The following is a 17,906-nucleotide window of genomic DNA, read 5'->3' on the forward strand; positions in this document are numbered from 1 at the left end:
CAGTAAGCTGACTGACATCTCTGTGTACAGATCAGTTACTATCCCCCATTGCCAGATGTATATTATATGCAAACTGAGTAACTGGTGCATAAATAGAGAACAGGCCCAGGGAAGAAGCAGTTACTGCCCTCCACATAGTTGCCAATGTTTGATAGCTGAGTTCTGTTGAGTAACATCACTTTAAAGACAGTGAAGAGTCCAAAAAAACATTTCATTTCAGACACAGCTATAGATGGTCGATTTCAAATGAGAAAATGTAGGAAAGCAAGGAAACATTCAGGAAGGTAATGAAAAGAAAAGTGTTGGGGTCACGCTGTTCTCAGTTGGTTTGAATTCTGTCTTCACTGCTTACCACCTGTTTGGCATTCAGAACGTGATTCTGCCTTTCTGAGCCTTAATATATTCTATGTAAAATAATAATAAAGATACCTGCTCTCCAGGAATTCTGAGGGGATTAGAGTAGGCTCTTCATATAATTTATTCTACAAATTGGGACAATTTTTATAGCAAATGGGAAGCTAGAAATAACTGAGTTGTGACTAACAGAATGACATAAACAGAGAATGCCCCAGACAAACTAGCGCTTGTGGTCATTCTACGAAAGGCAATCTCAATAATCTTCAAAACAAGGTTAGGAAAAACTGGTACCAGGTTAATTGGAGCACCTTTCTCACAGAAATGTGTGAGAAGTTTCCACATATAAAGTGTTGAAGAGGCTGATTTAAAAATATCACTGAAACTCCCTTTTTTTCCTCGATCTGGACATACATGCATTTATTCTCAAATGAAATACATGAACTCCTATTTTAAAATAGGTTAGATTTAGCCCTGGCCAGTGTTGCTCAGTGATTGGATCACTGACCCATGCACCCAAGGGTCACAGCTTCCATTCTCTGCCTAGGGCAGGGGTGGGCAAACTTTTTGACTCGAGGGCCACAATGGGTTCTTAAACTGGACCGGAGGGCCGGAACAAAAGCATGGATGGAGTGTTTGTGTGAACTAATATAAATTCAAAGTAAACATCATTACATAAAAGGGTACGGTCTTTTTCTTCAATAGTTTTATTCATTTCAAAGGAGCCGGATCCGACCTGCGGGCCGTAGTTTGCCCACGGCTGGTCTAGGGCATGTACCTGGGTTTCAGGTTTGAGCAGGGTGCATGCTGGAGGCAACCAATCAGTGTGCCTCTGTCTTCTACCCTCTGTCACATCCATGTCTCTCTCTCTTGCCCTTTTTCTTTCTCTCACTCTCGCTCTCGCTCCTCCCCTCTCTCACTTTCTCCCTCTCTTTCTCTCTCTCCCCTCCCCTCTCTCCTCCCTTCCAGTCTCTCTCTAAAAAATCAATGGAAAAAAATCTCAAGTAAGGATTAACACCAAACAAACAAACAAAAAAAGATTATATTTATAGTTCCTAATGCTTCTATCTTCTCTCATTTTCTCAAAGAAGTATCTGCTAAAATTACAGAAAAAGTAAAATAAAAATTATACAACCATCAAAAGCTAATTCTGGAGAGAAATATGGTTCTGGAAAAGGGATAGAAAAGCCCTTACTCCAAAGAATTCTGTGCCACCAAGGAGAAAAATTGGCCTTCCACAGGTGTGTCTTGCAAAGAAAAAACTGGCCCCATTACAAAAGAGAAAAGAGGACCCCTCACACCTATTCCCTTACTCAGGTCCATCAAAACCACTGTTATTAATGTCACATTAGCCGCCATGCTACTCCATTCAATGGCTGATTCTCAGGCCTCAGCTTACTTAACATACTTTGACTCAGAGGGTACTTCTTAGAAATATTTCTTAATTTGGCTTCCTAGACTAGAAGTGCAAAGAGTTTTCCTCCTATCTCAAAAACTGTCTTTATTCCATCTGCTATGCTGGTTCCTCCTTCTATGTCTGACCTCTACATTTAGTGTCCAAGAGATCGATATATATTTACGTTTGTTCAGGTCAAAAACCTAGAATCCTTCCTCACTCTTCTCTTTCTCACCAACACCACATTCAAATCCATCAGAAAAGCCCATTGGTTCAAACCTCAAAACACATCCAGCAAGTGATGATTACTGTGCTCACTACTACCACACAAGTCAAAAGACTTCCTCATCTCTCAGGGGTCTAGATGTTTCAAAGTAACCCACTAAATGGTGTTTCTACTTTTACCTTTGCTCAACACAGCAGACAGAAGAAGTTAGACACAATAGTGGCCAGCTCAACTCTCCAATAACCTCCCTTCTCACTCTGAGTAATGGTCCAAGTTGTAACCATATTGCTGCCTGGACTTAACTTCCATAACCTCTCTGACATCTTCTCCTGCTACTGAGCACCTTGATTACTCAGCTCCAGCCACACTCTGCTGTTCTTCAACATGCCAGGCATGCTCCTGCCTCAGGACTATGCATTTATGCTTCCCTCTGGCTGAATGCTCCTACCTCCCATATTTAGATAATTAATCCTTCACTGCCTTTAGATCTTTATTTAAATGTCACTTTATCAGTTAGGCCTTCCATATCCACTCTATCTACACACTTTCTAGCCTTCATTCCTCCTTTATTTTTGTCTTTGGCATTTATCAATAATATTATATATGTTTTATATATTAATCTTGATTAATATTTATCTTTCCCACTGGAATATAAACTGCATAAGGTCCAGGATCCTTGTGTATTTCTTTCTTCACACTATCTCCAGTGCCTAGAACAGTGCCTGGTACATAGTAGATGCATAATAGGGTGAGATCTATTGTAGCATAATGCCTCCATATACACTATTATATTCTTTCCCACCCCACCAACAGTAAAAATGTTCTGTGAAGTTGTGATATATGACAAGACTTGGCAGCTGTACATACACATAATAACCTCAGAACCAGCTCATGAGGTTGGGTCCTGTAAGCTCAGTAAAGTAAAGCTGGATTACTTTTAGAAACTGCAGGTTAGTTTAGGAGTTAGGCACATCAAACAGGACTTTTATGATGCCCTGATAGCAGTAATAAACAATTACCCAAATGGTAAACAAATAGTATCATGTAAAATTCATTAAGCCAACCTTAATGAAACCTTATTTTGGTGAAGGAAGAGAAATGAAAAAGAAAGTGGAAAAACAACATAGTACTTACAACATTTATTATCCTATATAACAAAAGCCTAGGTGGCATCACGCGACATTGTCACAAGATGGTCACCACATGATGGCCACCACAAGATGTCACAAGATGGCCGGCAGGGGAGGGCAGTTGTGGGCAATCAAGCTGGCAGGGGAGGGCAGTTGGGGGCAATTAGGCTGGCAGGGGGGCAGTGAGGGGTGACTAGGCTGGGGGGGGGACAGTTGGGGGCAACCAGGCCGGCAGGGAGGGAGCAGTTGGGGGCGACATGGCCAGCAGCAGGGGCAGTTAGGGGCGATCAGGCTGGCGGGGCCAGGGCAGTTAGGGGCGACCAGGCAGGCAGGTAGGTGAGAGATTAGGAGCCAGTGGTCCAGGATTGTGAGAGGGATGTCGGACTGCCAGTTTAGGCCCAATCCTTGGAGTCCCGGATTAGAGAGGGTGCAGGCTGGGCTGAGGGGACCCTTCCCCACGTCCACAATTTTGTGCACTGGGCCTCTAATATTTTATAATGGAACATATTTTTGAACTTATTTTTATTAACATGGAGAATATTAATACTTTACTCAATATAGATTCAATATATGATCATATGTTTAAAACCTACTGCTGAGATTCTGAAGTATGTAGTGCACATAATTTCAAGTAAAGAATATAGCAGCTAAAAAAGGCTTCAGTGAACTATTCCATAAGTATTGTACTGTTAATTTTAAAATGCATTATGAACTGATGAAAATTCTTACAGATCATTAAAAATTATGAATTCTAAATTGTATAACTTTAAGTGCAAAATAAATGGCAATTGAGTTGTATAATAATGTAAAGAGAAAATAAACAATTAAAATAACCTTTGAGCAAAGTATACAGAAAGAGATATTTACTAATTCTTAAATAAGTTGGTTAAAAACACTATGACCTCTCTTCCTCCTTCATCGGCATCTCTTAAAAGCCTCTTCCTTTCATGACATCTTCTCTAATTAATATGAAAGTAAGTTCCAGATTCCCCAGAGTCCTACTCTGACTTTAGTAGCAATTAATTTTCTATTCATTTAACATTCTATAATGAAGTTTTGCCCTTTGACAGAAAAAGTAATTTATTCACTCAAATGTTTATTTAGAAGTTGTTAAATCCTTCATATCAGTAACAGACCTTGACTTAAAATTAGCCTGCAGAATTGAAAAATAATCACTTATTCATATAGTCAAACATCAGTGGTGCTAAATACCAGGAGCTATGTTAGGTATTGGAATACTAAAACAACCAAACTAAGATAAACAAACAAACAAACAAAACAAAACAAAACAAAAAAACAGGAGAAAGAAATTAAGATCCAGTCTCCAATTTCTATAATTTCTAGAAATTGGTGACTGGGTCTAATTACATTGATTAAATATAATCAATGTAACAATGGCCAGAAATCAGTTTGGATAAGTAAACAGGATTTTGATCATGGTAGTCTTTATGAAAGCAACATGAGAAAATGACTTTGTAAGTGCCTTCCAATGGCCACCAGAAACAGGCCTGCAGATTAATAAGGTTAGCTTGATTTAATTTGTTGCATGAAACAGGAAACTATGGGGATATGTCTCTAAGAGGATGTTAAAAAGAGTTTATAGGTATTGGGTTTTGGTGAGGCTGGGGGGGTGGTAAAGGAAGCAGGACTTTGCCTTTAATTGGATATTGTATGGAAGTAGGGGTAATTCTATGATTGGGTATCTTGAAAATAATTATCTAGATGACATGGATAATGCAGACAGGATAAAGCTACAATTAGTAAAGAAGCACAATCTGCCATATTAGCGTGGATGGGGACATTTGGTTGTTTTGGATGGTTTAGACAATATTATTGTTTTTGTCTGTATTGAAACTTGCTGCAAGCTCTAACATAGCATGTAGCAACTCCAAGGCCTAACTGAAGTGCCAAGCCAGATCATGTGTATCAGTGGCTTCCTTTTTTTCTTTCTCAAATGCATATAAACAGAGGCATAACAGGTAATATTTATGTTTCACTAAATTCGTTTTGGCAGAAGCAATCTGAAAACTTCTAAAAAAATAAAAAATTAGTGGCAGGGAAGACCAGCTATGGTTTATCATCTTAAACAGAGGTGAGCCACCATATAAACTTTAATCAGGGCTGTGGTGATGGGAATACAGAGAATTAGACAGTTTCAGGGCTGGTAAGGGAGTAAGATTAATTGAACTTGTTAAAGGGCTTGTAAAGGATAGAGAAAAATTCAGATGACCCAGTTAGCTTTTAGGTTCCTAGATTAGGCTGTTGGAAGTGGGAAAAGAAAGAAAAAGATTAAAGGAGGTTTAAGTTTTCAGGCAAACATTCAATGAAAGGTGTATAATAGGCAATTAGATATACTGGTTTGGGCTTTAAGGGACACACATGAGCTAAAGGTACATATCTGGAGGTCATTAGAAAATAAATTCTGTTTGAATGTGAAGGAATGAGGATAATTCAGAGAAGAGAAACAAAAGAAGAACTGTAGAGAATATCAATATTAAAGGACACTGAGATGAAACAAATGACCAAAAATGTAAAAAAGGTAACCAGTAGATAGTGGTATCCCATAAACCAAGGAAGAAAAGAATTTCATAAAAGATAAGGACGCTGATAGGGTTTAGTCCTGCATAAAAGTTGAGTAAAATAAGGCACAAAAATATTCATACGTGTGTTTATAGGAGAGGAGGGTTTTCTCAAAGACAGAAAAACAGCCTATTTAAAGGCTGATGGTAAAGACCTAAAAACAGAGAGATTGAAGATATGGATGTGTGGCTAAATGGAAACAGGTTCCTTAGGATATAGACAGTGAAGATATTAAGAATATACACGTATAGATTAGCCATACCTAGTCAAAAAAGGACAATCTCTTCAACCAAGGCAGAGGGAAAAGAAAGAGACTATATGAACACAAATATAATCTGTGAGATATTATTTTAATTAAATTAAAAGGGGAAAGTCATCTACTATAAATGGTGGGGAAAAATTTAGGAGAGCCTTAAAAACTTGAAATAATTATTGAGAGAAACTGAGAAATTTTACTAGAGAGGCATGGAAAACATGAATAAGTACTGGTGAATCTGTTAAAATGTGCTATTTCAGAAATGGAGTAATGTCTGCTATTAAAACAGTACAGTTATGCACATGCGTGGCTGAATTAAGGAGATTTTGGAAATGGCAGATTTTGTAGATAGCAGTAAAATTCACATGGGCTCAGGTTATTAAGGATGAAGGCACAATTTGGGTGGGCAATACTGTGAACCTGGTGCCAAAGTCTTCAATGAAAAAGTAATATAGTAAAATGATGAGCAGTAGATAGATGGTCACTTGGCATGAAACACAAGGGAAGGGTTGTTTTTTTGTTTTGTTTTTGGTGTGTTTTTTTGTTGTTGTTTTTTTTTACATAAAGAGTGGTACCTTTGGAATTGGCCCTGGGAAGTAAGGAAACTAGCAATTCTAAAGGAGTGGATGTATGAAAGGGTCATTAACCTTAGTAGTGTTCTGAAGGGTAAAAGTGGTTTCCATGTATAAAGAGAGTATACAGGACTGAGCTGCCTTAGGAAAAGGGTTTCAGAGCACAGAGTATGAGAGCACAGGAAGGCACTAAAAAGAGAAAGTGAGGCAGAGAAAAGAGAGGAAAGAACATAGAGATTAAGACACAAGAAAGAACAGATGAATAGAAATACTGATATTCTGGGTTGTAAACACAGATAACAGAGATAAGAGAAAGTTGAATTAATTGGCTTGAGAGTTCCGATAGAACATGGTTAAAAGTTGATTTGTTATGGGTGTAAATAAGCAGAGGTCTCAAGAAGGGTCCAAGGCCTGTTTACCTTAACAGCTGGTAGGAAGGTTTTTAAGTACATTGTACAAGTCCCTATTCTTGGACACCTTATCATGTTATCTTCTAGTCAGACAGGTTGTTTTATTGTTTTAACTACTAACTTACATTACCATGTCTGTGCTCAATTCAAGGAGTTGAGTAGCTAGAATAGACCTATTATTCAGCTACAAATTCTGAACTGTGGTGATATTCACAGAATGAAGGAAGGAGCATTGAAGTAAGAGTGATAAAGTCCCAGATTGTGTCTTGTCCGATTCTCAAAACTTTATGTGCATACGAATCATCTGAGGGTCTTGCTTAAATGCAAATACTGATTCGTTAGGTCTGAAATCCTACACTTCTAACAAGCTCACATATGAGGCCTATATTGGTTGTTCAGGGACTACACTTTGAGTAAAAACAACCCCTTGAACTCAAGTTTTAAATCAGTGTATTACATTAACTGTATATATAACACACATGGTTAATACAGAAGAAAACAGTTAAGTTTAAAAGTATAAAAAATGGAACTGATAATGTCCTAGGACATTCTAATTGGATGAAAGCACTTGAAATTGAAAGAATAAAGTAAAAAAAAAAAGAGAGAGAAGGTAATATTTAGCCATTTTTAATGGATGCCTAAAAATGAATTAATAGCACTCAAGTTCATACGACAGGTCTCCCATGTGTTCAAATTAACCTACATAAACAGACAGGTGAAGAAGTAAGAAAATTAATGTACATCAAAACTGTGTATCCATCATCATTATGCATTTCTCTCAAGGATTTTTAATACATATACATTATATTTAGCCTGAAGGAAATGTCTAGGTAAATCACTTTATGTCCTATTTTAGTAGGCAATTAAAAATGATGTTGTTATTTCAGAAAATGAGAGTAGAAGTTGATAAAGGTGACTCACGAGGCACTAGAAAACCACTCATACAATATTGTATACTTTTTTTAGCACTTTCAGTCTGTCATTGCTGACACTATTGATTAAATGCAAATTGCTTCTAGGTAACCATACAATAACAGGAAATTTTTAAAGTTGCATTCCTTAAATGCTGGGACTCAATTTTCCTGCTTGATCAAAGCTGTTTTAAGATACAGAAATAGGGTGACGAACATATAAGTAGATTATTCAAATATATCTAAAAATGTTTAATTAGCTAATAAAATGTCTGCCCCAGGAGATTCTTACTTTCAGTTGTCAAATATGTCACATGAACCTGGAAAGGATTTAGAGGGCATCTTCTCAAAGTAATTTTTTAGCCACAAAATTACCCTAAAAAACCCTAACAAAAAATACACCTTCACCTAAGTATACTTTGAAATAAGACATTTTGCTAATTTTCTCCTAAATATATTTTTCTTGAGTTTAATTTTCAAACTAAGATATTAACAAATATAAGCATAGTTCCCATTTCTTGAAAGTAGTTATAATAGTTTATTATTATTAGATAACAGACTATTGTATAAAGCTAATAATAAATTTCTAATTTATAAGTAATGAATTCTGAGAAATGTTGATGAAATTATCTCTCATCCTTAAGCAACCTTAGAAACAGATTATTTTTTCCCAGAAGATTTCTGTGTTCTCCAAAGGTTCTAACTCCTCATCAATTACTAACTTGCTTCTGAGTTAGTATTGTATGTGTTAAAAATGGAATAGATTTTGTCATTCATGAAATAGAATGCTTGAAAGAATAGTCAGAATTAATCCACACACATGTAACCTTCCTATTGTTCAAATTATTTGACGTTCAGGATATTTTTTTCTTTAACCTGTCCACTGCAGAGTATTTACTCTGCCTGCTAGAAATCTTACAAACTATAAGCACACCTAAGAGATACTGCAAGTTTGGTTCCATGCCTCCGCAATAAAGGGAGCCACAATTAAAGTGAGTAATAATCGTTTTGCTGGTCGAGGAGGGTCTTACCTTCTTCAATATGTAAAAATCATGACATCTATAAAGCACAATAAAGTGAAGAACAATAAAATGAGGTATTCCTGTATTGCCAGTTACATCCCAAAAATGGATGTTTTATAATTGTTGAAGTTGAGAAATCTTAGCCCTGGTAATGTCCCTGAAGATGAAGCAACTCTTATTAAATCAATAAAAATCCCTATTATGAAGGACAAAATTATTATGTCTCAGTAGGGAATAAAAATAGCACACCATCTCATGTCATAAATAAATATTGAAAAATCCTGTACTTTTTAGTTATAACAATGTAATAATTAAATATCTAGAGAAAGCAAAACTGCTATAATTTATGAAAAGTATCAATGACTATAAAGAATACCTTTTTAATGACAGTGATATCATAAACAACAAAGTCCTAAGTACAATATTTTTACATGTCTATTTTATTCTATAAACTTGCTAAATCCCAGCCTTGAAATGACAGAACAATATGTGAAGGGAAATCAATATAAGTTCATGTTATAAAATTGTTAACTTACAGCTAAACAATAAAAAAGGTATTGAAGAAGGTTAATGGAAAACATTCCTGGTCATTCACAGCAGAACAAGGGAAGGTTCTACTAGGCTAAACTTTGATTCTAATTGGTATCTAAAATACACTTTAAAGATATAGTTAAACGCATGATATATTGCTTTAATCTTTTCAATTCTAATAGAATCAGAGAGTACAAAGCATAGAGTTTACAAGCAACAAAACTTCGGAAAAATACAAGAGAATTAATGCATAACCTACATTGACTTTCTCTTTAAGGTCTGAGAAGTTGCCATCTTTCCGATAGATGGCAAATTCAGGACTCTGTAACACAGCTTCAGAACGAGTGATCCAACTGTGAAGTTCTGTTATGTCGACATCCAACCTAAGACAGGAAAAATAAGGATCGTTATTTCTTGATTGTATCTTTCTTCTACATGGAAAAAAGGTAATCTATCCACATTTATCATTCTCCAACTAATCTGAGACTCCCGCTCTATGCCTCTGTTATTATTAATAGCACTAATATTTCCCTATTCAGGTAGGCTCAAAATGTGGAGTCAGTTTTGATCTAGAGTCTTATAATCAAGGAGGTCATTTCATTCATCTCAATGTAGCCACCAACTCTACTGAATCCCCTATAAGCCATTACTCAGCCTCTGCTTGAATGTTTGAACTGGTAGAAAAATTACTACTTCCCAAGATAACCCAACTTCTTTTTGGAAACCATTTATACCAAACATAACGTTCCATTTTGGGGGCCCCACTGAACAATTCCTCTGCTATTTATGCTCTTGTATAATTTCTAACTGTACTGACTCTGGATGTGGTCATGTGATTTACTATGGCAAATGGGATATCAGTAAGTGTAATACAAGCAGGAGCTAAGTGCTTGCACCTTAGATCTTGTCCTCTGAGAGCAGACACTAAGAGAATGCAACTGTTAAGAATTTGAACAATCCTTTAAGAAACCTCAACCTAGCCAGCTGGAGAGACTATGTGGAACAGCACAAGGGACCAGGCATGAAAATAAAGCCTTCTCTGACCTCTGGGCCATCTCAAATACCAGCTGAATATAACCAAATGAATGTTCCAGCTGATACCACATAGAATCACAGAACTGCCCCAAGATCCTACATTGCAGAATTGTGAAAAATGATAAATAACTATGTTAAGACACTAAATTTGGGTGTTGTTGTTATGCTGAAATATATATTTGATCATCTACCCTGATATTCTCAAACATTCTTTTATTGCAGAGATCCATGGAGCTAATGGGAGTAAATATCCACTATCATCAGATGACAGGTCTAGTTAAAGCACAGGTTTTAGGGCAGTCATGGAAGGGTTGCAAGGGTGAATGATCTCTATGAGTCACTTGAAATTCTGGGCACAATTCTGAATGTGTGTTTTTTCCTCAAGAAAGAAACCCTAGATTTTATCAGCATCTGTAAAGAATCTATGAAAAGGGAATTTAGAGATCATCTAATCCAATAGTTTATTAAACAAAACAACCAAATGAAAGTCTCCAGAAAAAATAAATGACATTCAATTTTCCATAGGAAATTTGTGAAATAGAACAAAAATACTAATACAAGATTTAGACACAAATTATGTACTTTAGTTATTATGCTATAACTTCTTTCCAATCCAATCCTCAAATAGTTGAAGTCATTTCTTTAAATAAACTAAAAGGTATCTGCTCTAGTCCTAGTTACTTCAATGGATAATCCATAGTTTCCTTAAAATCTGGCTGCTAAAGGGATCATATCAGTAGTATTTAGTATTATAAGGGAAAAACAGATAATTATCTTCCTGGTTTATAACACTTTCACTGATGCAGCCTACGAGTTAAATCAATGTTTTCATTTCCATATTAGACTTTCAACTCGCATGGAAGTTAAATTGAGTTAAACTTCTAGGGATTTTTCACAAAAATTATCATTAAGCCAGTTCTTCACTATCACAAACTTGTAAACTGATTTCCTGAAGTAAAATTTCAGGGCTTTAAATCATATAAACCTGTTAAAACTTTACATGTTAGTTGCAGGTTATTAGTTTAAAATTAAACTGATATAGAGCCTCACAGAACATAAAACACTTCCAATAAAGTATTCTCTTTTTGTGTACTTCCAGAAGCCTATAGTAAGGTATTATCAATCTCTCTGCTCATATAAGGAGATGGAGACACAGCAAAATTAATTTATCTCAGACTATTAGAACCATAGGAAAGGAACTTAATTCATCTTGTTCACTATTATATCCTTCACCTCAAAGAAGGCCTGGTTCACAGTAATAAATATTTACTGAGTAAAAGCTATCCAACTAGAAATTGAAGGAACAGAAATCTAATTTCAGACATTTTTTACCCCAAATCCCATGTCATTGAATGTCAATATTTTCATTTGCATATGGAATATAAATATGTATGACTTTTTATTTTAACATACATGGCAATTGCTGTCTTTCTTACATCTTGCTCTCCCATAAATTTCATCCCTGGGTTTCCTATTTCTTCATTCATAATGTTGGTATAAAAATACAGGCATACCTTGGATATATTGCAGATTTCGTTCTAGACAACCACAATAGAATAAGTAGTGCAATAAAGGAATACCAATCTTTTCAGTGGTAGAAGGTCTTGCCTTCAATTTGTAAAAAACTCAACATCTGTCAAGTGCAATAAAGCAAAGTGCAACAAAACAATGTGTGACTGTAGAGTCCTACTGTGTGCTTCTACAAATGTCTCCATGTCTCTCATTTATGTTAAGTCTTTAACTGTGGCCATTTAACCATCTACCAAATCTAGTACATTTTTCCTTCAAAATGTCTAAAGGGATTTTTGTTTTTATTTTGGTATAATATAGAAATCCCTGTGTTTCTCTGCCTACAGGCATCCACTTGGCAGTGCATGGGGTAGGACAAGAGTTCTGATATTTACACCTCAGGAGTGACCCTTAACTAGGGGAACCTGGGAGTTGGTGGATAAATATGCCAGCTCCCTTGTCCTTCTGTGTGCAACCATCATGAAGGATGTTACACACAGTGCCTCGGAAGGTTCCCAGAAGAATTGAGTCCCAGTTGTCTCCAGCAATAACCTGCTCAGATATCAGCCTATATTTTGGCTGCCTCCTTCTCCTAACCTCACTTCCCCACTTGGATTTCTGAGATCACTTCCCAAATAAACTTGCACATAAATTTTTGTCTCCAAATCCACTCTTGGGGAAACCCAGACTAAGGCAATGATCAATAGCCTCAAATGAACCCAGCGTCCTGCCACATTTAGTTTTTCAATTTGAGCTCAGGCTATTCACAGAAACTTTTTAAAACTTTTTCCAAAGCTCTGACCCATATTTCTACAGCTATCAACAGATGGCATTGCTTTCTATTTTACAGAGAAGAGTGCAATTATCAGACTAGAATTTCTTCCACTTCCTATGTTCTCATATTCAATCTTACCTGCATGTGTCATTCTCATTCACTTCTCTTACTTTTGAGAGACTTTTCTCAAAAGTTCATTCCTCTATCTGAAATTTATACTATTCCCTTACTTCTTCTCAGGTGTCTGGAAATTTTTTGTTTTCTAGCTCCTATAAATTCAACCCATTCCTCTCACCTTAATTCTCCATATGTTAATTTATACATTTTCATGACTCCCTTTTTGTTTTAAATCAACCATCTCTTGACCCCCATATTCCCTTCTGGACATATCTTCTACAGAGGCAAATGTTTTGCAAGATTTGTCCAGTTTATGAATTACTTTCTTACACCATATACAAAAATAAACTCAAAACAAATTTAAGACTTAAATGTAAGACCCCAAATCATAAAACTCCTGGAAGAAAACATAGGCAGTAAACTCTTTAATATCATTCTTAATTTTTTTTATGTCTCCTAGGGCAAGGGAAACAAAAGAAAAAAATTGACAAATGGAACTACATCAAAGTAAAGAGTTTTTGTATATTAAAAGAAACCATCACCCTGGCCAACTGGGCTCAGTGGATAGAGCATTGGCCTGTGGACTGAAGGGTCCCAAGTTTGATTCTAGTCAAGGGCACGTGCCCGGGTTGCGGGCTTGATCCCAGTTAGGAGAAGTGTAGGAGGCAGCCGATCCATGATTCCCTCTCATCATTGATGTTTCTCTCTCTCCCTCTCCTTTCTTCTCTGAAGTCAATAAAATTATATTTTTTTAAAAAAATAAACCATAGCCCTGACCGGTTTGGTTCAGTGGATAGAGCATCGGCCTGTGGAGTGAAGGGTCCCAGGTTTGGTTCCAGTCAAGGGCACGTACCTTGGTTGCAGGCACATCCCCAGTAGGAGGTGTGCAGGAGGCAGCGGATCGATGTTTCTCTCTCATCGATGTTTCTAACTCTCTATCTCTCTCCCTTCCTCTCTGTAAAAAATCAATAAAATATATCTTAAAAAATAAAAATAAACCATCTATTAAATAAGACAACCTACTTAATGGGAGAAGAGATTTTCCAATGATACATCTGCTAAGGGGTTAATAGCCAAATATACAAAAAACGTATAGAACTTAACACCAAAAATAACAATGATTAAAAAATGAGTGGAGGACCTCAACACTTTTCCAAAGAAGACATGCAGATTGCCAATAAACATATGAAAAAATATTCAACATCACCAAGCATCATGGAAATGCAAGTTCAAACCACAATGAGATATCTCCTCACACCTGTCAGAATGTTTATAATCAATAAATCTACAGTCAGTATTGGCAGGGATGTGGAGAAAAGGAAACCCTCATGCACTGTTGGTGGGAATGCAAACTGGTGCAGCCAATCTGCATTCCTTTTAATTTTTCCTCAAAAAATTAAAAATAGAACTATCTTATGACCCAGAAATTCTACTTCTGGTATTTATCCAAAGAAATTCACAACATTAATTTGAAAAGACATATTCACCCCTATGTTCATTGCAGTATTATTTACAATAGCCAAGGAATGAAAACAACCTAAGTGACCATCAATAGACAAATGGATAAAGAAGTGGTACATATATACAATGGAATATTACTCAGCCATAAAAAATGAAATCTTGCTATTTGTGACAACATGGATAGACCTAGAGGGTATTATGCTAAGTGAAATAAAAGCAGACAAAGATAAATACCATATGATTTTGCTTATATGTGAAATCTAAAAAACAAAATAAATGAACGAACAAAATAGGACCAAACAAAAAAATATAATTTGTTCAGTTTGCTGTCAGTTCCATACCTCCTATGCACTCTTTAATCCACTCAGTATTTTCTCAACAAAAACACTGTTTCATAAAGGAACCATGTCAATAAATCTAATGGAGAGTTTTATTTTCTTTCTATCTAGTACACATAACACTTTTGATCAGTCTCCTTCCCCCCCCCCCTGAAATTCCCTCCAGATGCCACTCTATTCAACTTTCTCTTCTATTTCTATAACCACTGGTAATTTTTTTCATTGCAGGTTCATCCTCCTCCACCTCCTTATACATATTGGAGTTCATCCAGGTCTAGTTCATTATCAATCATCTTCTATCTACTCTATTATCTATTATTCTCTCTCTAGTGCACTTATCCATGCTCATAATCATGACATTTAATTACAATCTATATATCAATGTCTCTAATTAAAGCATTTCATCTTAGCTCCACAACTATGCAACCATCTGCCTACTGGGTATCTCTACTTATATGCTGTCAACTCTTTCAGGAGAAGATGTCAAGATTTAATGTTTGACCTTCTCTCCTGAACTAGTACTACTCCCCCAGTGTTGCTCAGATCTGTCAATGGCATCACTTTCTATCATCTTTGATACACTCCTCTCCTTTCATTCCTATATTTATTCTATTGCAAATTCTAATCCATCAAATATTATGTTTTTCCTTAATGTGTCTGCTTCTTATGAGCTTCAGAGCTGGCTTCCTCATTCATCTTGACATTAAATGTGACAAAAACTGCTGCAATAGCCTCTCAACTGACTCTGGGCAATCTTTCTGGAATCTTCCTATCTATTCTATGCACTATATTACCTTTATTCTTAAAACCACTCAAAACTTTTCATTTTTATTAGGATAAAGACCAAAATTTCAACATGGTCCTGTATGATCTTGCTTTGAACAAACCTCTTAACCCTATACTCTTTGTGCTTTATAGAAGTCCTATCTCTCATTTTCTGGAATTTTCAAAATATCAAAAAGTATGATGCTTATTGTACAAATCTACTCTAATTCATCTGGTTGAATTTCCCATAAAAGGGATGCAAATTAAATAAATTACACTCTCTTATAGTCAAAATTTAGTAATATATGGTCTGTGTATGTGCATGTGTCAATATTTTAAGTAAATTAAAAGGAAAAACACTGAAAAATACCACCACCACCCCCCAAAAAAACACAATAAAACCCGCAAAAAACAAAACGAGAAACATTTGCAGCTTAAGAAGTTGTCCATTTTGAATTCTCAACAGTATGGAACTTGTGCAATATTATAACTGTTCTAATTACGCCAGAAGAGCCTCTTGATGGATACTTACTGTGTTCTGTTAATTTTCTGTACAGTGACTGCTATATAAAGTATTAAACTAAGATGACACATTTACATAAACTTTAATTCAGTCACTTTCAATATACCATTTGGAACTCATCATTCCCAAATGGGTAAATGTTGAAAGTAGAAATCCTTTAAGCTCTCAGACTTAACTAATTTGGTTAGTGAGCTGGTTATGAATGTCCATTTTACATTTTTAAACATCATTGCACGTATAATTTCATAAAAATGTAATGCGCTTCGTCTTTAGAAGCCTGAAAGTAAAGTGTTGACACTTGTGAAATATGTTAACTCTTACAGGATCCCAGAGCTCTAGGCTTAGACCAGGTGACTTAACAAACCAATTTTATTGTACATTTTGATTAGCTAAAACATGCATTTTATGTTAATTAAAATAAAACTATAGCCCTAGTCGGTTTGGCTCAGTAGATAGAGTATTGATTGGCCCGTGGACTAAATGGTCCCGGATTCAATTCCTGTCAAGGGCACGTACCTTAGTTGCACGTTCCAAGGCCCTGGTCACGGTGCATGCAGGAGGCAACCAATTGAAGTGTCTCTCTCACATCTATGTTTCTCTCTGTCTCTCCCTCCCCTTTCCACTTTCTCTAAAAACCAATAGAAAAATATTCTCAGGTCAGGATTAACAAAAAAATAAAAATTAATAAAAATAAAACTATAATACTTTTTCATTTGTATTACAATTATGCAAGATTTCTTTTTGGCAGTGAGGTAAGATTTCAAAATTGTATTTATTATATTTTTAATAATCCTCTTTGTTCTTCAGAGTTTGAGAGTTTGACAAGATATTTAAATTCCATATTGGTAGATGGGTACTCTCCTGATCTCAGACACTCATCTTTCAAGACAGTTCAAGATACATAATTTCTCGTGAAAGTTTTCTTGATCAACTATCCCCTACTCTTCTCTTTCAACCTTCCTTCTGAAGCTAATCCCTCCTACATGTATGTTTCCACATATTACTTGCTTCTAAAAATTGAATAAATAAAGAAGAAAAAAATAAAAGTCACCAAAATTGGAAAGGAGGGAGTAAAATTGTCATTATTCGCAGATGACATGATAGTGTACATAGAAAACTGAAAAGATCCATAAAAAAACTAAACTACTAGATTTAATAAATGAATTTGGCAACATAGCAGGATACAAAAATAATACCCAGAAATCAATGGCATTTTTATACACCAACAATGAGCTCTCAAAAAGAGAAACTAAAAAAACAATCCCATTTACAATTTCAACAACAAAATTAAGATACTTAGGCATAAACTTAGCCAAGGATGTAAAAGAGCTGTAATCAGAAAACTACAGGACTCTGGAAAAAGAGATAAAGGTAGATATAAACAAGTGAAAGAATATACTGTGTTCATGGATTGGTAGAATCAACATCATTAAAATACCCATACTACCAAAAGCAATTTATAGATTCAATGCAATCCCTATTAAAATAGCAACAGCATAATTCAGATATTGAACAAACACTCCAAAAATTTATTTGGAACAAAATAAGACCCCAAATAGCCACACTAATTTTGAGATAGAAGAACAAAGATGGAGGGATCACAATGCCAGATATCAAGTGGTACTACAAAGTCACTGTAATCAAAAGAGCCAGGTACTGACACAAGAACAGGCATAAAGATCAATGGAACAGAACAGAAAAAAAGCAGAAATCAACCCAAGCTATTATACTCTATTAATACTTGACAAAGGAGGCAAGAGCATACATTGGAATAAAGACAGTCTCTTCAATAAATGGTGTTAGGAAAATTGGACAGGTACATGCAAAAAAAAATGAAACTAGACCATCAACTTACACTGTACACAAGAATAAACTCAAAAAGATTAAGACCTAAACGTAAGTCCAGAAACCATACAAATCTTAGAAGATATAGGAAGCAAAATCTAGACATCTCTCATAGCAGTATGTTTGCTGATACATCTCCTAAGGCAAAGG

The 17,906-nt window shown here is 35.7% G+C and overlaps 1 protein-coding gene across 2 annotated transcripts in view; it reads right to left on the reverse strand.

The window, feature by feature from the left end:
* Nucleotides 1-17,906, reverse strand: part of DMD (dystrophin) — a 2,781,977-nt gene that overhangs the window by 1,549,393 nt on the left and 1,214,678 nt on the right. For both annotated transcript variants that reach the window (XM_081115404.1, XM_081115406.1), the window contains one exon: nucleotides 9,648-9,771. In XM_081115404.1, the coding sequence (XP_080971530.1) occupies nucleotides 9,648-9,771 (124 nt within the window). The remainder of the gene's footprint in view (nucleotides 1-9,647; nucleotides 9,772-17,906) is intronic.

The sequence above is a fragment of the Myotis nattereri genome, assembly GCF_964212035.1.
Source record: "Myotis nattereri genome assembly, chromosome: X".
NCBI classification, from domain to species: Eukaryota; Metazoa; Chordata; class Mammalia; order Chiroptera; family Vespertilionidae; genus Myotis; species Myotis nattereri.